Raw genomic sequence first — 19370 nt, forward strand, 5'->3', positions numbered from 1 at the left:
TGGCTCGGTCATGATCTCAGGGTCCTGGGATCGAGTCCCGCATCGGGCTCTCTCTGCTCAGCAGGGAGTCTGCTTCCTCCTCTCTCTCTCTCTCTGCCTGCCTCTCTGCCTACTTGTGATCTCTGTCTGTCAAATAAATAAATAAAATCTTTAAAAAAAATGACAAATTTTCACCTCCATAATCACATTATGAAATCACATCAGAATTATGTTTTTAAATTAGAGTAGGAATCAAGTTTTCTGTCATATTTTCAAACAATATTAGAAATACTATTTGAAAGTTGTGTGTGTTTGGGTGTTAAAGGAACTTTCTTTAAAATTTCTTTAAATACCTTTAAAGGTAGTGACTCAAAAGATTTTGGAGTACCATGGGCTTGTCAGCTTAGACTGTAAGAGGCATTAAAATCATGCTGATGTAATGGATTTTGTTTTCTAAAATTTTAATAAAACATTTGAAGTCCCAATTACACCCTAAGATTTATGTGCTTATGGGAAGTCAAACTATGAATTACAATATTGCAGGAAACTTTCCACTTCATTGGATTAGTATCACCATGTACTCCACAAATATGTTTTGTAAAATTTCCAAATATCTAGAAAACCTTGATGCTATGTTATAAAAGGGTACTTAAATATAGATGAGAAAGATAGATGTTTGTCTTCTCCTTTTGATACTGATATTAATTAAAAGGTGGAGTGTTTTTGTTTAAAACCAGTCCCTCATTCTGCATCTACATCCACCACCCCCAATACCATAAGTAAAGGGAAATATGAACAAAGTCTTCCTTTACATCTGTTATTCATTTTAAGTGTGTGTTAGGAAAAAGGTCTACTCTGTATAAAATCTAGCAACAAAAAAGAGAATTGTAAATAGAAAAATAAAACATGTAGAGGAGACAAATAATTCTGTGCACACAGTTTTAAAATCCCAATGGGGAACACTTGTCAGAAAGAGAGACTACACACTTATTAATTTAAACATAAGTTCCCAAAGAGTAACATTCCAATATGTTAATTTGCCACAATAGATTTACGCATTGAAATCAGGCCACTGGTCTTGACCAGCAAGTATGATCTTCATTTTACCATCTAACAGTTCAACTGAAATCAAATAAAGATTTTCATATAAATATCTTAATAACATAGACTTTCCTGGGTGGCAATGGTACATTTACTCAACGTTCAGTCAATTCACAGGTAATGAAACTCTTTGTTAAGTGTTATCTCCTCACACAGTAGCAGGGTCTTAAATGGAAAAGGGCTCTGTTCATTTTCTATTTAAACCACAGGAAGAGATTATAGAATTGGTTAATGAAAACCTTATTTTTGGAAATCAGTTAAAAATTCTAAAGGTATGAATAGAAAATAATAAAAGAGAAATAACTGTCTAGATTTTCCCCCTTCTTTACAGTGATATGGTAGAAATATAAGGAAAATGTTTAACATCCTTTAATTATGAAATCTGGTCCCTTCACTTGCTACATGGCTCAGTTTTGAGTAAGAAAAGAAAAAATATTTTTGGCTGCAGCTTTAGTAAACAATGAATGATGAAAAATATTGCAGAAATGTCTTCAAGAAATCTGACAATTGAGAACACAAACTTTATCATGTTGATATCGTCTACATTCCTCCACAAAGCTTGGCAAATGAATAACTGAGCCCTGTTTTGGCAGAACGAGAGAAGGAAGTACTAGTTCCAGCATCAAAAGAAGATTATGAAAACAACTAACCAACACAAAACAGTTATTTCTTCTCCTGAATAATAAAGACACCATGTTTGCATATAGAACAGCTTTTGCATTATTGCTCTACGTATAAGAATATATTAAGGAACTCATAACAGACTGCACATTACAAACTTAAGGTTCTTTGGTGAAGAATGAAAGAAAACAGTATTTGAGCTTTAAAGAAAATGATCTCATCCATTTTGCTTTTATCTATTGATCCGCTGGATCCTCTCACAGAGCAGGGAGAGGTACTGTGTGAGTTTCACCATGGCAACGATTACCACGCCCCCAGCCATCATACATGTTGGCCAGAACAGTGAATGGAACAGCACATTGGAACTGTAGAGTTTGGTTAGGATGACACTCTTCTGGTTTCCTTCTGGGTCAGAATAGCAGGAGAACTGTTGATACTTCCTGAAGTTTTCCATGACGACATTCACCAGGGACATGGATTCTTCAAAATTTTTTCCACACTTAGGTATATAGGAGCACTGTGGAAAATGAGATAAACTGTTACCAGAAGATACTTTCTCTGTGTATATCTGGTACTAGGAAAAGATGGGATATTGAGGTCAACTTAATGATCTGTAAAATAACCATGATATTTATTCTTTTCATATTCAAACCAGTGTCTCCAGAAACCCTAAGACCTCACACAGTAAAAAAAAAAAAAAAACAATGTTTGTGGATGTCTGACCCATATGTACCTAAACAGTTCTCCCATATATAGTTTAATTGTTGATTAGAATTTGATGACTCCAGTGGATTCTTTGGACCATAGCTAATAAGCTGAGTTTTAATTATTCCTTATTGAACATACTTTTAGAGTGTCAATCTTTCAGTCTTGTCTATCCATAGTAGTCCATGTAATATCAGAAGCTACCAGGTCTCTCAGGAAAAGTAGTTTATTCTTCTCTTTTTAGCTTGGCTTAATTTATTCAGCCAAGTCTACTTGGTCACATTGCTACTGTAGTCAAGGAAACAGCTATAATCTGTGGTGAGCTGCTGAAAAAGAATCCTGGAAATTGTACAGATATTGAATAGTTAAAGAGCTGTGATGAATTGACTGTGCCCAGTTAGCGTGACAAAATAACTTTTTCCATAAACCAAGGAAAGATGAAACAGAACCAAATAAGTTTACTCTTCAACCATCACTCATCAGAAAATTTACACTATCCTTCCTTTGATCTTTTCACCTCTCTGATCTTTCTCATTATATCTCTTCTAGATGACTCTCCTTTCTTCCTACATACTTAGGTACTTGAATTTCTTTCTTTGTATCTCTTTTCCTTCCCTGCCTTGCCCCGATTCTTCACCTCACTTTATATTCTCACCTCTGCTCCCTCTTCCTGTCCTTTTTCCCTCCCCTGCCCTCTCTTTTCTAGATACAAATGAAATGAAAGAACTTCGAGTTTTTATTATTTATTGCATACACTTTTGAATGCATTTTTTCCCTAATTTAAAAAGCAGTCTTTAAGGAGATGAAATCCTGTGATCCTTTTTCCTTGATCTGCAAATGGACAGTGACAAAGCTGATTTTTTAAAAAATTATTTTGAAAAAAAAAAACCCATTTCTTACTGCTGTTACCAATTTATAAATCATGCTTACAAATATTCTCATCTATGACTATTTATTTATTTATATATAATGTATTATTTGCCGCAGGGGTACAGGTCTATGAATCATCAGGCTTGCACAGTTCACAGCACTCACCATAGCACATACCCTCCCCAATGTCCATCACCCAGCCACTCTTTCCCTCCCCCTCACCCCCAGCAACCCTCAGTTGGTTTTGTGGATTAAGAATCGCTTATGATTTGTCTCCCTCCCAATCCCATCTTGTTTCATTTTTTCCCTCCCTACCCTCCATGACCCCCACCCTGCCTCTCAAATTCCTCATATCAGAGAGATCATGTGATAATTATCTTTCTCTGATAGACTTATTTCTGTCAGCATAATACCCTCTAGTTCCATCCACGTCATTGCAAATGGCAAGATTTTTAAAATTTCTTTGGCTTATCTATGACTTTTCCCATGTGACTGGTACCCCAAAGGTTGTGCAGTACACAACTCTCAGAACTGTATGTGGAGACACAAATGAGGTGGGCTATTGTTGAACTTTGAGGTACATTGATGGAAGCTTTGGGGGTAGGATCCCAGAGACCTGTAGATTTCATGGGTAGAAAATATAAAAGAAATGGAATGAGTTCTGCTAATGGAGTATGTTTGGCTTACTTTTTTCTCTGACTGTATTAGTGGGCACACAGGCACCTAGCTTTGTTTATAGTACTGTAATAATTGGATTCTTTGACTCTAAACAGCAGGAAGATTCTTACTTAGTTAAGAATGGGGATTGAGCATGCTTAAAATAATGTTCTCATAGCAGGGCTGGTTGACACCTTCAAATTTAATCAGCTAAGAATAAATGTGAGTATACTCATAAATACGAGTACAGAAGAGAGCTGGCGCTAGCACAACATTAAGGGTCTGAAATTATCTCCAAAAAAACCAGAATTTCTCAGTGAGTTACAACCTAGTATAAAATTAGCCTATGACTCCGTGAAACAAATCTTCCACCAGTTGGATGTCTTTGGATCAAAAGGGTATAAGGCAGGATGGAGATATCTACCTTGATTATTTTTTTCCTTCAAACCTGCTTCATGTCTTTATAGTTTTAAAAAATGTTTTCTGAAGCAAATCATTACAAAAATCACAGACAAGCCATTTGTGGTTGAATTGAGACAGAACAAATTTAGATTACAAATGCATCAGCCTTCTGTATATTTTTGTGCCCAAACAGTTTATAGTAGTACTTTCTATGGCTAACAGTACTAAGTTATTGAAATGATCTCAATAAAAATAGAATTCCATTAAATATGGAGTTTTATCTTTTCTTATGCTCTTGTGAATTGATCTGGCTTTTACATTTTTTTAAAGAAAGTTTATCAGTCAAATGACAATAATTCTGTCATCAGGTAAGATTCTTCCAAGTAAAATGAGATATAAAGTACTTTTGAGACTGTCTAGCAAGATTACTATACAGTTAATACTGCTTATTAAAGTTTCAAGCCTTTGGGGTCTCAAATGTGGAATGGCCAGATAAAGCACATTCTGTACATTATCAGACTGACTCTACCATATGTCATTCATTTACTTTTATTATTGGTCCTTCTTTTGTCATTATGGGTCCTTCTTTTGTCATTATGAATGCATGAGGTAGTATAATAAGCCCAAGTTGTGTTCTGTAGATCTGGTTACTGTGTTTCTATAGGCAATTTACTTGGCTGCTCAGAGTCAACTTCTTTAACTATACAAAGGGGTTAACAGAACCTTCCTGGCAGGGTCTGTGTGAAGATTAAATGATGAATATGCATAAAACCTCAATAAATTTTCATTTACATATTTATTATCGGAGTATCACATTGTCCATATGATCTTCTAAAGCCTTAACCAAGTGCCATATACTAAACTCTGAAACCTCTAAGTAGGGCAAAATTATTAGTTATGTGGTGTTCACAGTGGCAGTCCTGTTCGATGACTCAAGTTCCTAGCTTTTGTGTGTCAAGAGATTTGACATTTGACTGAATCCTATTCTAGGATTGTAGGCTTCTTTTTCTATGGTTCCAACTACAGCCATGTGTATGTTCTTGAAGCTGGCATGAATTTGGGGTGAAGATTTAATGATATCATGATTTTATCACATACTTGGTGGATGATTTTGTGATTGGTTTAGAACACACAGAATGCATTTCAACAAATGGAAACTTTACTATTAATGCTTACTTGGAAAATGTAATGTAGACTGAAAAGAGAAAAATCCCTGCATTTTAAAGCATATTTTTTTAGTGGGAGGTGTGGAATAAAAAAGATTTAACTTTTAGATTCTGTATAATAGATAACATAAGGGAACATATGAGTATAATTTTATATATACAAGACACTTAAGTACTAATCAAAGTATATTTTATATGTAAAGTATAAATATATAATATTTTACATATATATTATATATACATATATATTTATATAATATGTATATATTTTACCATGACCTCGGGTAATTCTTCTCTTGGTGCTTTAACATATGGAAATAGAAACCTTACAAACCTCTGAGGCAGCTATTCAATGAAAGATTTAGTTTCGCATCTCTTTTTTTAATCTGGAGTTTTGTTAATACACCTTATTGCTCTCCCAAATCCCTTGAATTCTCCTTCGTATTGAAAACCAGAGAGCTGGCCCATGGGTATGACCTTTCCTCTCCCAGCTGAAGAAACCCCATTTGTGGCAATTTTTCTTGTTCCCCTTCCATGGCAATGACGGTGCAGCAATAGCATCTTTTCTACAATTCTTTGAAAAAGTGACTGAAACTTTTCTTAGCCTGACTTCCGGAATGTTACACATAAATAGAGTTATTTTTATTCAAATGATGGACAAAGTTTTGAGAAACTACCTGTTGGACTTTGCTTGGACATGCTTTACTAGGCTTGTGTGAAGCAAATAGTGACAGGCCTTCAGCCTAAAAATAAAAGATGTGGGGAAAAGTGGAGGCAGGGGAATGGGGACGGTTTGGCTGAATAACCTCACAGGTCAGCCTCTTTTTTTAATGATGGTAGGAAAGGAGCTATTAATTCTCAGCATCATCTCAAGGGAAGAATTTGTTCATTGTTCTTTTATAAAAAGAGAAGAGTTTTATATTCAGAGAGGGTTTAGAAATTTAATGAAATCCAATCAATGTTGAGTGTCTTTAATGTGCCAAGCAGCACGCTAGACACAGCTATCAAAACCAGAAACAATACAAGACAGATCATTAGAAAGAGACAGGAAGGTATTAAAAAACAATCATGGGGTGATACAATGGGACCAGTAGCGAAGCTAAAAAGACTTTGAGTAAAGATATATCCTTTGCAGAGGTGGGCCACAAATTTGCTCTCAGCACTTGTTAGTAGCCTTGGGATCCTAAGCCCATCATGATCATGAGATAAAAACAAAAACATCGCTCATGTGAAACAGAGATATTCTTGTTCTAAAGTCAGATGGAACTCTTTTTAGCATCTTCAGACAGTGAACGTTGTGCACATGTTTGGTAAGCCGGTCTGGTGTGTGATGTGTTAAGGTCTGTGCTATGAGCTGGAGAAGAAGATGGGATTCCCGTGTTCAGAGAGTGTAAAGATCAGCAGCTGGAAGCCTTGGGTGACTCTGGTTCGCAGGTGCATTTTGAACTTCCCAGTTTTTTGGGTAACCGTAATGGACAGAAGAGGTGAGAGTGCGAAATCAGATGTCCCTTTTTTTCCCTTTTGAGGCTTCTTGTTCCTCGTCATCACTTCTAAAAAAGTGAATCCCACAAAATTTGGTTTATATTTGTTAGTTTGAACTTCTAGTGTCTACTTGACTTTGGCAAGTGGGGCCTTTTGAAATGTTTAGGAGTGGAAAGGAAAACAATTTACACTCTGCTATGCACTAACATTTCTTTCAGTATGAGACACAGGTACCTCCCAAGAGACATGTTTTTTGTTTTTTTTCCCTGTGTTTCCCAGAGCTTTCACCTTTGTTACAATATTTCTGCTTGATTTGGAACAGAGAAGAAGTTGAAAGGACCTAGGTAGTTTCAGCAAATGTCTAATAGATACCCTTCAACTTAGAGTGCTAATTATGGGGATTTCATATGTCACATTTCCAGGCATGTTTCCCCCCCATCCCCTTCTTTGAGGGTGCACTTCTGTCTGTTTAATATCTATTCTGTGTAAACTCATGCTTAATACACAACCCTGACTTCCTTATGGGTCACAGATAATTCTGTTCCATGTACAATGGCCTTTTGATCCTAAGCAGCTATTGGGATATGATGGAATGGGATGGATTCTTACCTGTTCACTAAAATATGCCATCTGAGGATAAATATTTCATAGAATTAGATTTTTCATCCTCTTAAGAGATGCTCTAATGTTTTTCTCTTTAAGAGATAGCAGGGTGAGCTGAAGAGACTTAGATTTTTATTCAGACCTAATTAGTTAGTGAATGTGTGACTTTGGGAAAATTATTTCATTTTCTGAGCTTAGTTACATTATTGCAAAAAGTGGAGATGATAATGATACCTAGTGTGTGGGGTTGCTGCTATAATTAAATAAGTTCATGTAAAATATTTAATACAATGCCTGGCAGGCTGTAAACTCTTGATGAAATTTAACTATAATTTTAGGAGTGTGGTTTTAGTCAGGATCAAATGAGATGATTTTTACAAAGTTCTTACCAGGGTTCTGGGGACGCAGTATATAGCAGACACTTGATAAATGTTTGATCCTTTTATTTCTTATCTAGATTTTCAACTTCTCTTTCATTTCTTCCCTTTTATCCTTACCCTACCAATGCAATGCAGAGGAATTAAGTGCTTCCAAGATTTGCAGGATTTGGGAATCTCACAGCATCCAAACTCAAAGCTAAGTAAAATCTAACGCAGTGGTTCTTTCACTGGCTACTGTCTGGAGACATTTTTAGTTGTCTCAGTTGAAGGGAGGACGATGCTGGACATTTAGTGGGTAGAGTCCAGGGATGCTGCTAGATATCCTACATTGTACAGGGCAGAACCCACCCTCATAGAACAAAGAATTATCTCACCCAAAATACTGGTAATGCTGAGGTTGAGAAAGCCTGGTCTAGATATGTATATTTTCTGCATTTAGGCAACCCAGTAGGCTTCAGAATGGGTGATGAAAGGAATGGTGGGGAGTCTGAAGTTGCAAATAATTGGTTGGTTTATAGAACTTACTCTCTTCCAAAAATAGCTATCTTCCCCATGACAATTATCAATAAAATATAATATAATATGGCACTATCCCACATACCAAAGAATGGATGTGATATTTGTTCTTTGTGCCTATTTCTGGAACAGAGCACCTAAAACCCTTGAAATTTCCTAAGTGATAAGAGCTATAAAGATGTCTTTTGTTAGGTGAATAAGGTTACTTGGGACCACATTTAAGGATGGGGCTGGCTGCCAGGAGAACCACCCATGTGATTAGAGGGTTAGAACTTTCAGTCTTTTTTTTTTTTTTTTTTAAAGATTTTATTTATTTATTTGACAGAGAGAGATCACAAGTAGGCAGAGAGGCAGGCAGAGAGAGAGAGAGAGAGGAGGAAGCAGGCTCCCCACTGAGCAGAGAGCCCGATGCGGGACTCGATCCCAGGACCCTGAGATCATGACCTGAGCCGAAGGCAGCGGCCTAACCCACTGAGCCACCCAGGCGCCCAGAACTTTCAGTCTTAATCCCTGACCTCCTGTTAGAAGGGCTGGAGACTGAATCAATTGCCAAAAGCTAATGGTTTAATCAATCACACCTATATATGGTAACATCCATAAAACCCCAAAGGACAGGGTTGGGAGAGTTGCCAGGTTGGTGAATGCAGGGAGATTTGGGGAGAGTGGCATGCTTGAAGAGGGCTCTGTGCCCTTCCTTTTACTTAACCCTATACGGCTCTTCCATCTGGCTGAGTTCTGTCATTTTAAAGTAAGCTGGGACTCTAATAATCTAAACGTGTCTCTGAGTTTGTGAGCTACTCTAGCAAATTGATAGAGCTTAAGTAGGGGTTTGTTGGAAGCTCTGATAAGCAGGGCTTGTGACTGGCCTCTGAACTCAGGTGGGGTAGTCTTGTGGGACAGAACTCTTAATTTATACAATCTAATGCTCTCTTTGGGTAGATAGCATCAGATTTGAATAGAATTGTAGGACACCCAGCTGGTTTTGGAGAATTGCTTGATGGTGTGAGAAATAACCCCTCCTCCTGCCCCCCACACACTCTAATTGGGTTCAGAATCCCTTGAAAGGATATATTTTCTTGTTTTAGAAAACTCCATTCTCTTTTTTTTTTTTAACAATTACTTTAATTTTTTTCATGTTCCAAGATTCATTGTCTATGCATCACACCCAGTGCTCCATGCAATATGTGCCCTCCTTAATACCCACCACCAGGCTCACCCATCCCCCCAACTCCCTTCCCTCCATACTGGATAGTCATGTTTAGAGAATCCCTGGTAGGCAGAATAGGTTTTAAACTCCCAAAAGGAGATCAGCATTGAAGAATTTCACAACCATAGTGAATTAATAATAGCCACTGTTCATGATTCCTCTGATGGCCTTGTGGCCCTGAGAGGTAGGGGCCCTGGAGCCTACTTGCAGCTTCCTGGAACAGTCAGCCAATAGGTCTACAAGAGTATGCCAGCTAATCAGCTTAAGCAGCTCCAACTGTAATGTTGACAAGAAGGTGGGCACTGGGTTTAAAGGCTAAAAAAGAAAGTATACGAGAGAGTGTGAAAATTTAAAAATAAAATTCTTTTGACTATTTTCTACAAAGATACATACAGCTTGACTGATATTCTTTGCATCCTGTTTTCTCAGGTCAAACAGGGTCAGTAAGCCTTATGTGTGTCAGTAAAATTCTGCCCATTTCTTGGTAACTCTGGGGAAGACTATTATTTTTAGTGAGCTAGGGAGAGGATAACAGGAAAGAAAAATCCACATAGAGATTGTTTTTATGTTTTCCCCAGGAATATTCTAAATATTCCTCATATTGCATGAAAATTGTGGTTTAATAACCTTCAGATATACAGGTAACTGAATTTTCAATATATATATATTTCTTTTTTCTTTTTCTTTTTTTAAATTTAAATTCAGTTAGTCAACCTATAGCTATCACTAGTTTCAGATGTAGCGTTCAACAATCCATTAATTGTGAATAACACCCAATGCTCATTGCCTCTTGTGCCCTCCTGAATGGCCATCACCCAATTACCCCACCCTCCCACCCACCTCCCCTCTGGGAACCCTCAGTTTGCTTCCTATAGTTAAGAGTCTCTCACGGTTTTTCTCCCTCTCTGATGACTTCACATTCAGGTTTTCCTCTCTTCCCCTAGGATCCTCGGCCCTGTTTCTTATGTTCTGCATATGAGTGAAACCATATGATTGTTGTCTTTCTCTGATTGACTACATATATTTCTGCTTAAAGGCAGAGGACAACTATGAGTGAAACCATATGATTGTTGTCTTTCTCTGATTGACTAATTACATATATTTCTGCTTAAAGGCAGAGGACAACTATCCAGGTGTGAAGAGCTTCAGGCCAGGAATGTGAGCCACTTTTGGTGTTACCTTTTCCTTGAGAGTATATGCTGATTCTAGAAGGGGGATGAGAGTCTAGAATACTGAATGGCATTTTGGACAGCCTTGCAGAGCTGGGTGCAGGACCCATCACTGAAGGCCTATCTGGTAGGGGGTCTGATGACCTTCCATTCACTTTGTGTTGGTACCCTAAGTACCGCATCCTAGGAAAAATGGCAACCTGAAGTAGACATATCCTCAAAGGGACTTGAGTTCAGACTTGTATATCTCAAGTTTATGAAGTGAGAATGAGGTGATCATGTATGGCCCATACACCCAGGAGCCTGGCAGAAGCAAATGGAAATATGTTTTGGAAAAGATGACATGATGATGTCACTCTAGGCTTAAAATTATTCTTATAAATGATTTTGCAAATATGATCCCTGATGAAAAATTACCAGATATTACAAGACATGAAAAAAAGCAGGAGAAGAAAATCAAATAGCATAGGCACATAGCAGCTCTGGATATTGAAGTCCTCAAGATAAACTTTAAAATAGCTATAATTTTATTTTTTATGTTGAAGGACTTAAAAGATAAAAATGAGGATATTTCAGAAAACCAGAAATGGCAAAACAGACTCCAATGGATATTCTCAAAATGAACAACATAATAGGAGAAATTAAGACTGCAATGGGTGGGTTTAACAGTAGATTTGTCAGAGCTGAGGAATAAATTACAAATTAGAAGATAGGTCAGAATGCAGAATGAAGCACAGAGAGATTAAAAAGAGAGAAAGTAAGTACACAGGAGATACAAAGAGAAAGCTTAGCATATGGCCAGTTGGAGTGCAAAAAGGAGAAACAGAAGTGAATTGGGGCAGAGACATATTTGACGAAATATTGACTGAGAACTTTCCAAAACTGATGAAGAGTATCAAGAAACAGTGAAGGAAGCTCAGGGAATGCTAAGCAGACAAATAGGTAAAGGCATACTCTGCCATATAACAGTTAAACTGTGGAAAACCAAATCAACTCATCTTTTAAATAAACCAAGATTACCTTCAAAGAAGCAGCAATTAGACTGAGAGCCAATTTTTATTTTTCTTTAAAGATTTCATTTATCTATCTATCTATCTATCTATTTATTTATTTATCAGAGAGGTAGAGAACTCACAAGCAGACAGAGTGGCAGGCAGAGGTGGAGACAGAAGCAAGGAGCCCGATGCGAACTCAATTCCAGGACCGTGGGATCATGACCTGAGCTGGATGCAGCAACTTAACTGATTGAGCCATCCAGGCATCCTCTGAGAGCCAATTTTTAAACAGTAGTAATTCTCACCAGAAAACAATGAAATATTTCTGAGGTGCAGGAACAAAATACCAGCCAAGTTAGAATTTTATGTCCAGTGGATGTATTCTTCAAGTAATAATGTCTGCATAAACTTAGCATGTCTTAGAATAAAATGGAAATATATGTAAGTTGGAATGATAATAAGTAGGAGTGAAGATGTTTTATTTAATGTCCTTAAGTAGTCAAAATTGCAAGTTGTAATATCTAGGCTAATAAACCCTACAAGAATAGTAATGCAACCGATAACTTCCAAGAAAAAAAGGGGGTTGGATGGGATTATAAAAATAATCTACTGAGGAAAGTGTTGTCTTTTCATAAGTGGACTTGGGCAAATGGCTGTCCACATGAGAAAAAAAGAGAAACCCAGAAGCCAGACTCCTGTGTAAAAATCAATTCCACTCTAAATGTATTCTAAATGTGAAGAGATCGTATTCTAAGTGTGGAAAGAGAAATAATAATGTTTCTAGAAGATAATTTAGGAGAGTGACTTTGTGAACTCAGGACAAGTAAAAACCTTTTAAACAGGACAACAAAATACCAGAAAACCAAACCAAACCAACCAACCAAACAAAAAGATAACCCCCCCAAAAAACCAACAACAAAAACCCTCCCCAAAACCAAAACATCAAAACAACCACCACCACCTTCACAACAGCAAAAACAGATTGACAAAATTTGACGATATTGAAATTAGAAAGTTTTTTCTTTCGAAGACATCATTAAGGGAGTGAAAAGGCCATAGAATGAGAGAAAATATTTGCAACACATAAAACCAACAGAAGTTCATATCTAGATATAAAAATTCCTATAATGAACATGAAGAAGAAACAATCTGATAGAAAAATGAACAAGGGAATGGAACAGAGATTGTATAAAAGAGGATATCCAGGGGCTCCTGGGTGGCTCAGTGGGTTAAGCCTCTGCCTTCAGCTCAAGTCATGATCTCAGGGTTCTGGGATCCAGCCCAGCATCTGGGCTCTCTTCTCAGCAGGGAGCCTGCTTCCCCCTCTCTCTGCCTACTGTTCTGCCTACTTGTGATTTTTCCCTCTGTCAAATAAATAAATAAAATCTTAAAAAAAAAAAAAAAAGAGGATATCCAGATGGCCAATAAATAAATGAAAAGGCAGTTGGCAACATTAGTCATCAGAATCCCAAGGAAATATCACTACATTAGCTAAAATTAAAATTACAGATGTTACCAAGTGTTGGTAAGGATCTGAAACAATAAAAACTCTCATATCTTCAGGGTTGGTGGCAGTTTGGAGAAACATTTGGTGTTATTTGCTAAACTTTCAGATAGGTGTACCCTGTGATCTAGAGACTTCATTCCCAGGTTTAACCCAACAGAAGTGTGTGTGCTTGTGTACCAAGAGCCTTTGTACAAGAGTATTCATGGCAGAATTATTTGAGAGTATTCATGGCAGAATTATTTGCAGAAGCCCCAAACTATGCATGACTCAAAATCCATCAAAAGTAGCATGAATAAATAAACTGGCACATTCCTATAATGGGATAAGATACAATAATGAAAATGAATGAGCTACTACCAAGTGGAATGGCTCTAACAACTATGTTATGTGAAAGAAGCCAGACATGAAGGGAAATACTCTGTGTAATTCTATTTACATAATGTTTAAAAACCAGGCAAAATTAAATAATGTCTAAGGATATATGCTTAGGTGAAAACACTGCAAAGAAAAATACAAAAAAAAAAATAAATAAATAAAATCTTAAAAAAAAAAGTAATTGCTGTATAGTTGTTGTATTTGGCAGGATACAAAGCCTATAGTTATTTTAAGGGTAGGAGGGGTATTTTTGTGGTGCGGGAAATGTTTTATTTCTCTACTCTCATGGTGATCTCTGTAAAAAATGCTTGTACTGCACCCTCTTTCCTTTCTTGCATGTTTCTGTATGTGTGTTATAATTCACAGTTAAAAATAAGGTCAGGGGGCAAATAAACCAAACAATGACCTAGTATCGTGCTGACAGCAAACAGATACTGGTCCTAAATTTTTAACTGAGCCTTTCTGTGGAAGGTTCACTCCCTGTTTATAGCCTAAATAATGCATTCACAGGGCTGTGTAATAAAGTGTCAAAAATGAGGAAATGGAAATTTGTTCTACTTTTGGATGCCTTTTCAACTTTGGTCAATTTCCAGTTCCAAGGAGATCTGAGAGTTTTATAGGCATTCACTATTACAGGTCAACTTTGATTTAAAGATCTGACTTGAGGGAAGATCTTGAAAAACAAACACTTGTGGGAGAGCTAAGCTTTATATATTTGCAGAACAGGGTTAGGATCGGTATTATATGTGGCTGTCACAAACGAAAGGAAATCAGAGCAGACATTTTCAAATGACAGTCTCTGAAATATTCATTAAGTTCAATCCTCAGAGATACCTTCAAGGATTCTTTTAAGTTATCGTAACCAAAAGGCAAGGTGGATTTTCTTATTTTGTGTCAATATATGACAAAGCAAATCTTATGCTCTATCATCTAATTTCCAAAGCATGGCATTTTCTCAATACATATAATATGTATCATTTAGGTGCTGATAATTGTGGTGAAAATTCATTTTTCCAAGAAAGAGTGGGGTTCATGAGACTTGTATTTTAGTAATGAGAGCCAGTTGTCCTACTGGAGAGTAGCGTCAGGTTCTCTTGGCATATCTAAATTGCTACCATGAACTGAAAGCTCAATATATTTAACTTAAGACTGATAATGGCAGGTAGGTTCTGTTGGCACTTACTGGTGATCCCAGACCTTATAAATGCAAGTGTTATGTACAGCTTTCATACAATACACATTAGTTGAACATCAACCCAGTGGATTTGAATATATCAGTGCTGGAAAATTCAGTCTCTATGAATATAACTTGTATAAAAAAAAGAAACACAGACACACACACACTATGACCATAACCTGTGCCAGGCACTGTGGTCTGCTCCACACCTTACATACACAGTCCTGATTCTCAGAATGACCTTGCAAAGATGTTAGGAGAAAAGGAAGCTGAAGCTCAGAGAGATTAAGTTACATCCCCAAGACCACAGAACTAAGTGACAGTGACTATGGGAAAGGAAAATACAGTTTTACTCTGGTGCTCTCAGGTATACAATGAATATTTATTTTTTCTTTGTTTGCTTGTTTGTTTGTTTTTGGCTTATATGACTTGGGCTAAGCTGCACATTTGCTTTGAAAGACTCCGTCTATTTGTGTATGAATGATAGGGTGTTTACACTTCTAGATGAAAGTAAAGGATAAATCTGCACTACCATGAAAGGAGGGAATGATTTGTCTGCAACAGGCACAGGAGATAAATGTCTCCCAGGCAAGAGTCAAATAATTCTGTGAATGAGTGAAGCAGGGCCTGCTTTCTAATGGTATTTTCCTTTGAAATGCTGGCACAGGGGAAGTTCAGAGGGAGATGGGCTGAGTTTGGGTGCTCTGTGGGGGTGACTGAAATGCAGTGTGCTTATGCCACACCCTACCTTCTGATTGATTTTCACGGTCTCTTCTGTGTGGTAGAGAAGGAGCTTTTCACCAGAAGATGTCAGGTTAACATACACCTGGAGGCAGGGATACTGAGAGAGTTTCCAGCAGTCCGGACCACAGCTGAAGGAGCAATTAAAGGTTTCTGTGATGGACGCATTCACCAAGGTGCACTGAGACTCTTCTGTCCACACGCTGCAGAGAGAGTGGAGAGGAAACACAGACCCAGTTACTAAGAACCAGGAAGGTGTCTATCAGAGGGGATCATCTGTTGGTTCCTTAACCTGAAAAATCTTTTCCAAATCTATCATACAATCTATTTGTGAGCGTTTATGCCTTAAATAGAACAGCTTTAGGCAAACTATAATATAAACATGGATAAACTTTGCCTGGCACCTGAAAAGTTTTCCAGTGACTTCTGTCAGACATACTTTAATGTCCAATGCTTGCTTTAAGTTAGATTTTTACTTCCTTCTCACATTTGCTGGTAGCATGAGGCATCTTTTATAGCACAGCCTAAGTCACCCTGTGTTCTACCTTGTCAGCAGCTTCCTGCCACATGCCAGGCCTCACTTGCAATGTCTGCCCGGTTTGTAGGCAGTGAAGGTGTGAGGGAGAAGGGGAGGGGAGATGGTAGAGGGCTGGAGGGGCTTGACTTCTAACCTGATAGACAGAAGGACTGCGATTTAGTTCTTCATAGTCTTTCTGATAAGGGAGAAAATATAACTCCATCCTTTTATTCTACCAAAAGCAATCACTTGTGGCATCTGTCTTTACTCTAATTGGTGCTTTATATACATTTCCAAAACTTTGTAAGTTGGTTTAATTTTTTTTTTTTTTTTTTAAACGTGAGGGTCAGAGAAATCAGGAAACATGTAAAGGCACACAGCTAGTAAGTGATGGAAATGGTGATTCTACCTACTCCTGGATGTCTCTAAGGCCTAAGCTCATTCCATGGTACTGTGTTACCTCCCTTTGCACACAGTGGCAAGGAGGCCCTTTTGTGGAGATAATGGGTTCATGTCAGTGCCCTGGGAGCCTCTATTAGAAAGATTAAAAAAAATAAAAAAAACAAACAAACCTCCAGCTGCTCATTGGTTAGTTTTTCATTCCAAAATGCTTATAATTTTATAATCAAGGATAATATTTGTGATTAAGAAGTGACACATTATCAATCAAAGTTTTGCTTCTGGGTATAAACTGATTACTGTAATAATCGGAAAAAAGCACATTTTCTTTGCAGATTAATACCCCTTCCTTTCGTGGACATGTGTTGACTTCCCTATTCATGTCCAACTTCATGCCAGTGGCAGGATCCTAGCCCTTACCCCCTCTGGTATGGCAAACTGTATTTTCCTAGGGCATGGATGGTCAGATTTTGCTTATACAAAGGGGAAAAAAGTCTTAGATGGTTCTTAGCAGATGTGAAGATCTGAAAGTGGTTTTGGAATCAGTGAACACTCAGGCCTGAGGCATCAGCGCTTTCATTGAGAAGGAGCACAGCTGAAGGCATCAGAGACACAGAGCGGAGCAGCCACAAATGGGAAAGATGATGCCTTAATTTTAGCAAATTACTGTATTTCTGCTAGATTTTGCTTCTAAAATGAAAGTATTAATTTAGGTGGAGAAATGAATGCTACAAAATGGTTTGATTCTCTTTGAGATCGAAATCTCAAATTTTCATTTGAAAGGGCCTCGTTTCCTTAAGCTGAACCACTGTGAGACTCTCCCCATTAGTTACAGCAATGCCAGGCTCCCCTGTGCTCAGAGTGTCCAATTTATGGGCAACAGTTAGCTAGAGAGGCTGTGGGGGATTTATCATGCGGCTTACTCAGGGGGAAATACACTTGCTCTTTCAGTATTTAATTGCCTCCCTATCTATTCAGTAAACCTAGAGCAAGTATTAAAATGAAAAGGGTTCAAACTTGTTATTGTTCAAAGTTGATGGATAGCAGTCTTTCTCAGGCTTGACAGCACATTAGGATCATGGGGTGGTGGGGGAGGGGGAACTTCGAAAGATGCTGGTAAGTGGGTCCCACTACAGACCATTAAATCTGACCTTCTGGGGTGATTGTGGAGGGTTCTGAGCATCGGTAATTTTAAAGTTTCCCAGAAAATGTAAATTTGTAGTTAAGAACCACCAATGTGTGGGGTGATGAAGAGGGGTGTGGGCTAGAAAAGTAAAACTGGTGGAGAACAAAGGTGTGAAGAGGCAAGAATAGGGACTCCGGAATGAGTGGGATGTGGGTTTGAATCTTATCTATGCTATATAATATTTTGTGTGATATCAAGCAAATTATAGCCATCTTGAGTCTCAGTTTGGCCATTTTTATAATGAGTATATTCATATCAAACTTCCATTATAAAGTATCCATGAGCATTAAGCAAGTCATGCATGGAAAGTCCCTGCACATAGTAGGCATCCTATACACGGAACTATTTTTATCATTATTATTTGATAACATTATTAAAAATATTATGTGCCAGGCACTGTACAACATACTTATTGGGAAAGAAGGTGAGGAAGAGGAGCTTAAGGCTGACAAGCTAGGGAGAGGAAGGAGAAGGAGAAGACCAATGACCGTGTCCCAACCACCCAAAGGTATTACCTCTGCATGTATGAGCGCAGGAGTGTGATTCCCAGCAGAAAGTACATCATGATGGAGCAGACCATCATGGCCAGTCCCAGGAGAATGGCCCGGTCCTCTCCTGCTTTCAGTGCTGTGACAGTTTTCCTTTTGTCCAGGAGGTCGTGGTCCCTGATTTTTTGGTAAATATTTCTGAGGTTGAAAATAATACAGTCTTACATGAAGTTCACGGTTAATCAGCACACCCCTAAAGAGTGGGTAAATCTCTGCTCACGCCTTCCTAAGGGCAGAGGGGCCTAGAGGAGCCCTCCAAACCTACCTGAATACAACCAGATCCCAGCATGTGACTGACAGTTACCTCCCAACACACATGTGTACACAACAACCTTGAGCAGAAACAAGTCACTCTTATTTACGTGGGGCCCATGTCTAATTGGAAATACTTTTTCCTTCTCTTAAATCTAAAGAAAACACTCCCTTCGACTCTTAAAATACTGCTTTAGATTTGCCATTTAACCTCCAGCTGGTCATCATTGATCTTTTTATACTCTCTGAATACCTAATGGAGCATTAATTCAAATAAATGGTAGTAGACATCAGGAATCTATCAACTTAATACCTTAATTCCTTTCAGTAGTAATAGACAAGTTATTTTGGTTAACATTTTTCCTCAAGCTCAGGGTTGCTTAGGGCTCTGTTGACTTGAGATTTATAAGCAATGTGAAAATGCGGAGTGGTGACCCAGTCTTTTTTTTAATAAGGTATAAACACTTGACTGATTTCTGAAAAATATCACTCAGGGCCAGACTCCATAACTTTGGGCAGTTTTATTAGTATTTTTTTGGGGGGGGGGAGCAGAAACATAGGGTAAGAAAAAACATGAGATTGGACCAAACTGGCTCCTGATTTTGAAACCCAATTTCCCCACTTACTACCTGTGTGACCAATGCAAACTCCTATCTTTCTGATTCCCAGTTTCCTGGGAATAATGATTAACTGAGACCTAAGTAAATTATCCAGGGGAATGACTGACATGAAGCATTTAACAAGTCCTGCCATTGGAAAATGGGGTGGGGGGCTACAGTTCTATGATAGGAACATCAAAATATCCCCAAATTGCT

General features: G+C 37.9%; 1 protein-coding gene across 2 annotated transcripts in view; it reads right to left on the minus strand.

Annotated features, from left to right (window-relative positions):
• Positions 1 to 1581: 1581 nt before the first annotated feature.
• The window catches only part of KCNMB2 (potassium calcium-activated channel subfamily M regulatory beta subunit 2), a 232923-nt gene continuing 215134 nt past the window's right edge, over positions 1582 to 19370 (minus strand). For both annotated transcript variants that reach the window (XM_059163425.1, XM_059163424.1), the window contains exons 3-5: positions 18271 to 18441; positions 15661 to 15856; positions 1582 to 2218 (exon numbers count right to left, since the gene is read on the minus strand). In XM_059163425.1, the coding sequence (XP_059019408.1) occupies positions 1934 to 2218; positions 15661 to 15856; positions 18271 to 18441 (652 nt within the window). In that variant the 3' untranslated portion in view covers positions 1582 to 1933. The remainder of the gene's footprint in view (positions 2219 to 15660; positions 15857 to 18270; positions 18442 to 19370) is intronic.

This window comes from Mustela lutreola, chromosome 2, assembly GCF_030435805.1.
Source record: "Mustela lutreola isolate mMusLut2 chromosome 2, mMusLut2.pri, whole genome shotgun sequence".
In the NCBI taxonomy this organism is placed as follows: Eukaryota; Metazoa; Chordata; class Mammalia; order Carnivora; family Mustelidae; genus Mustela; species Mustela lutreola.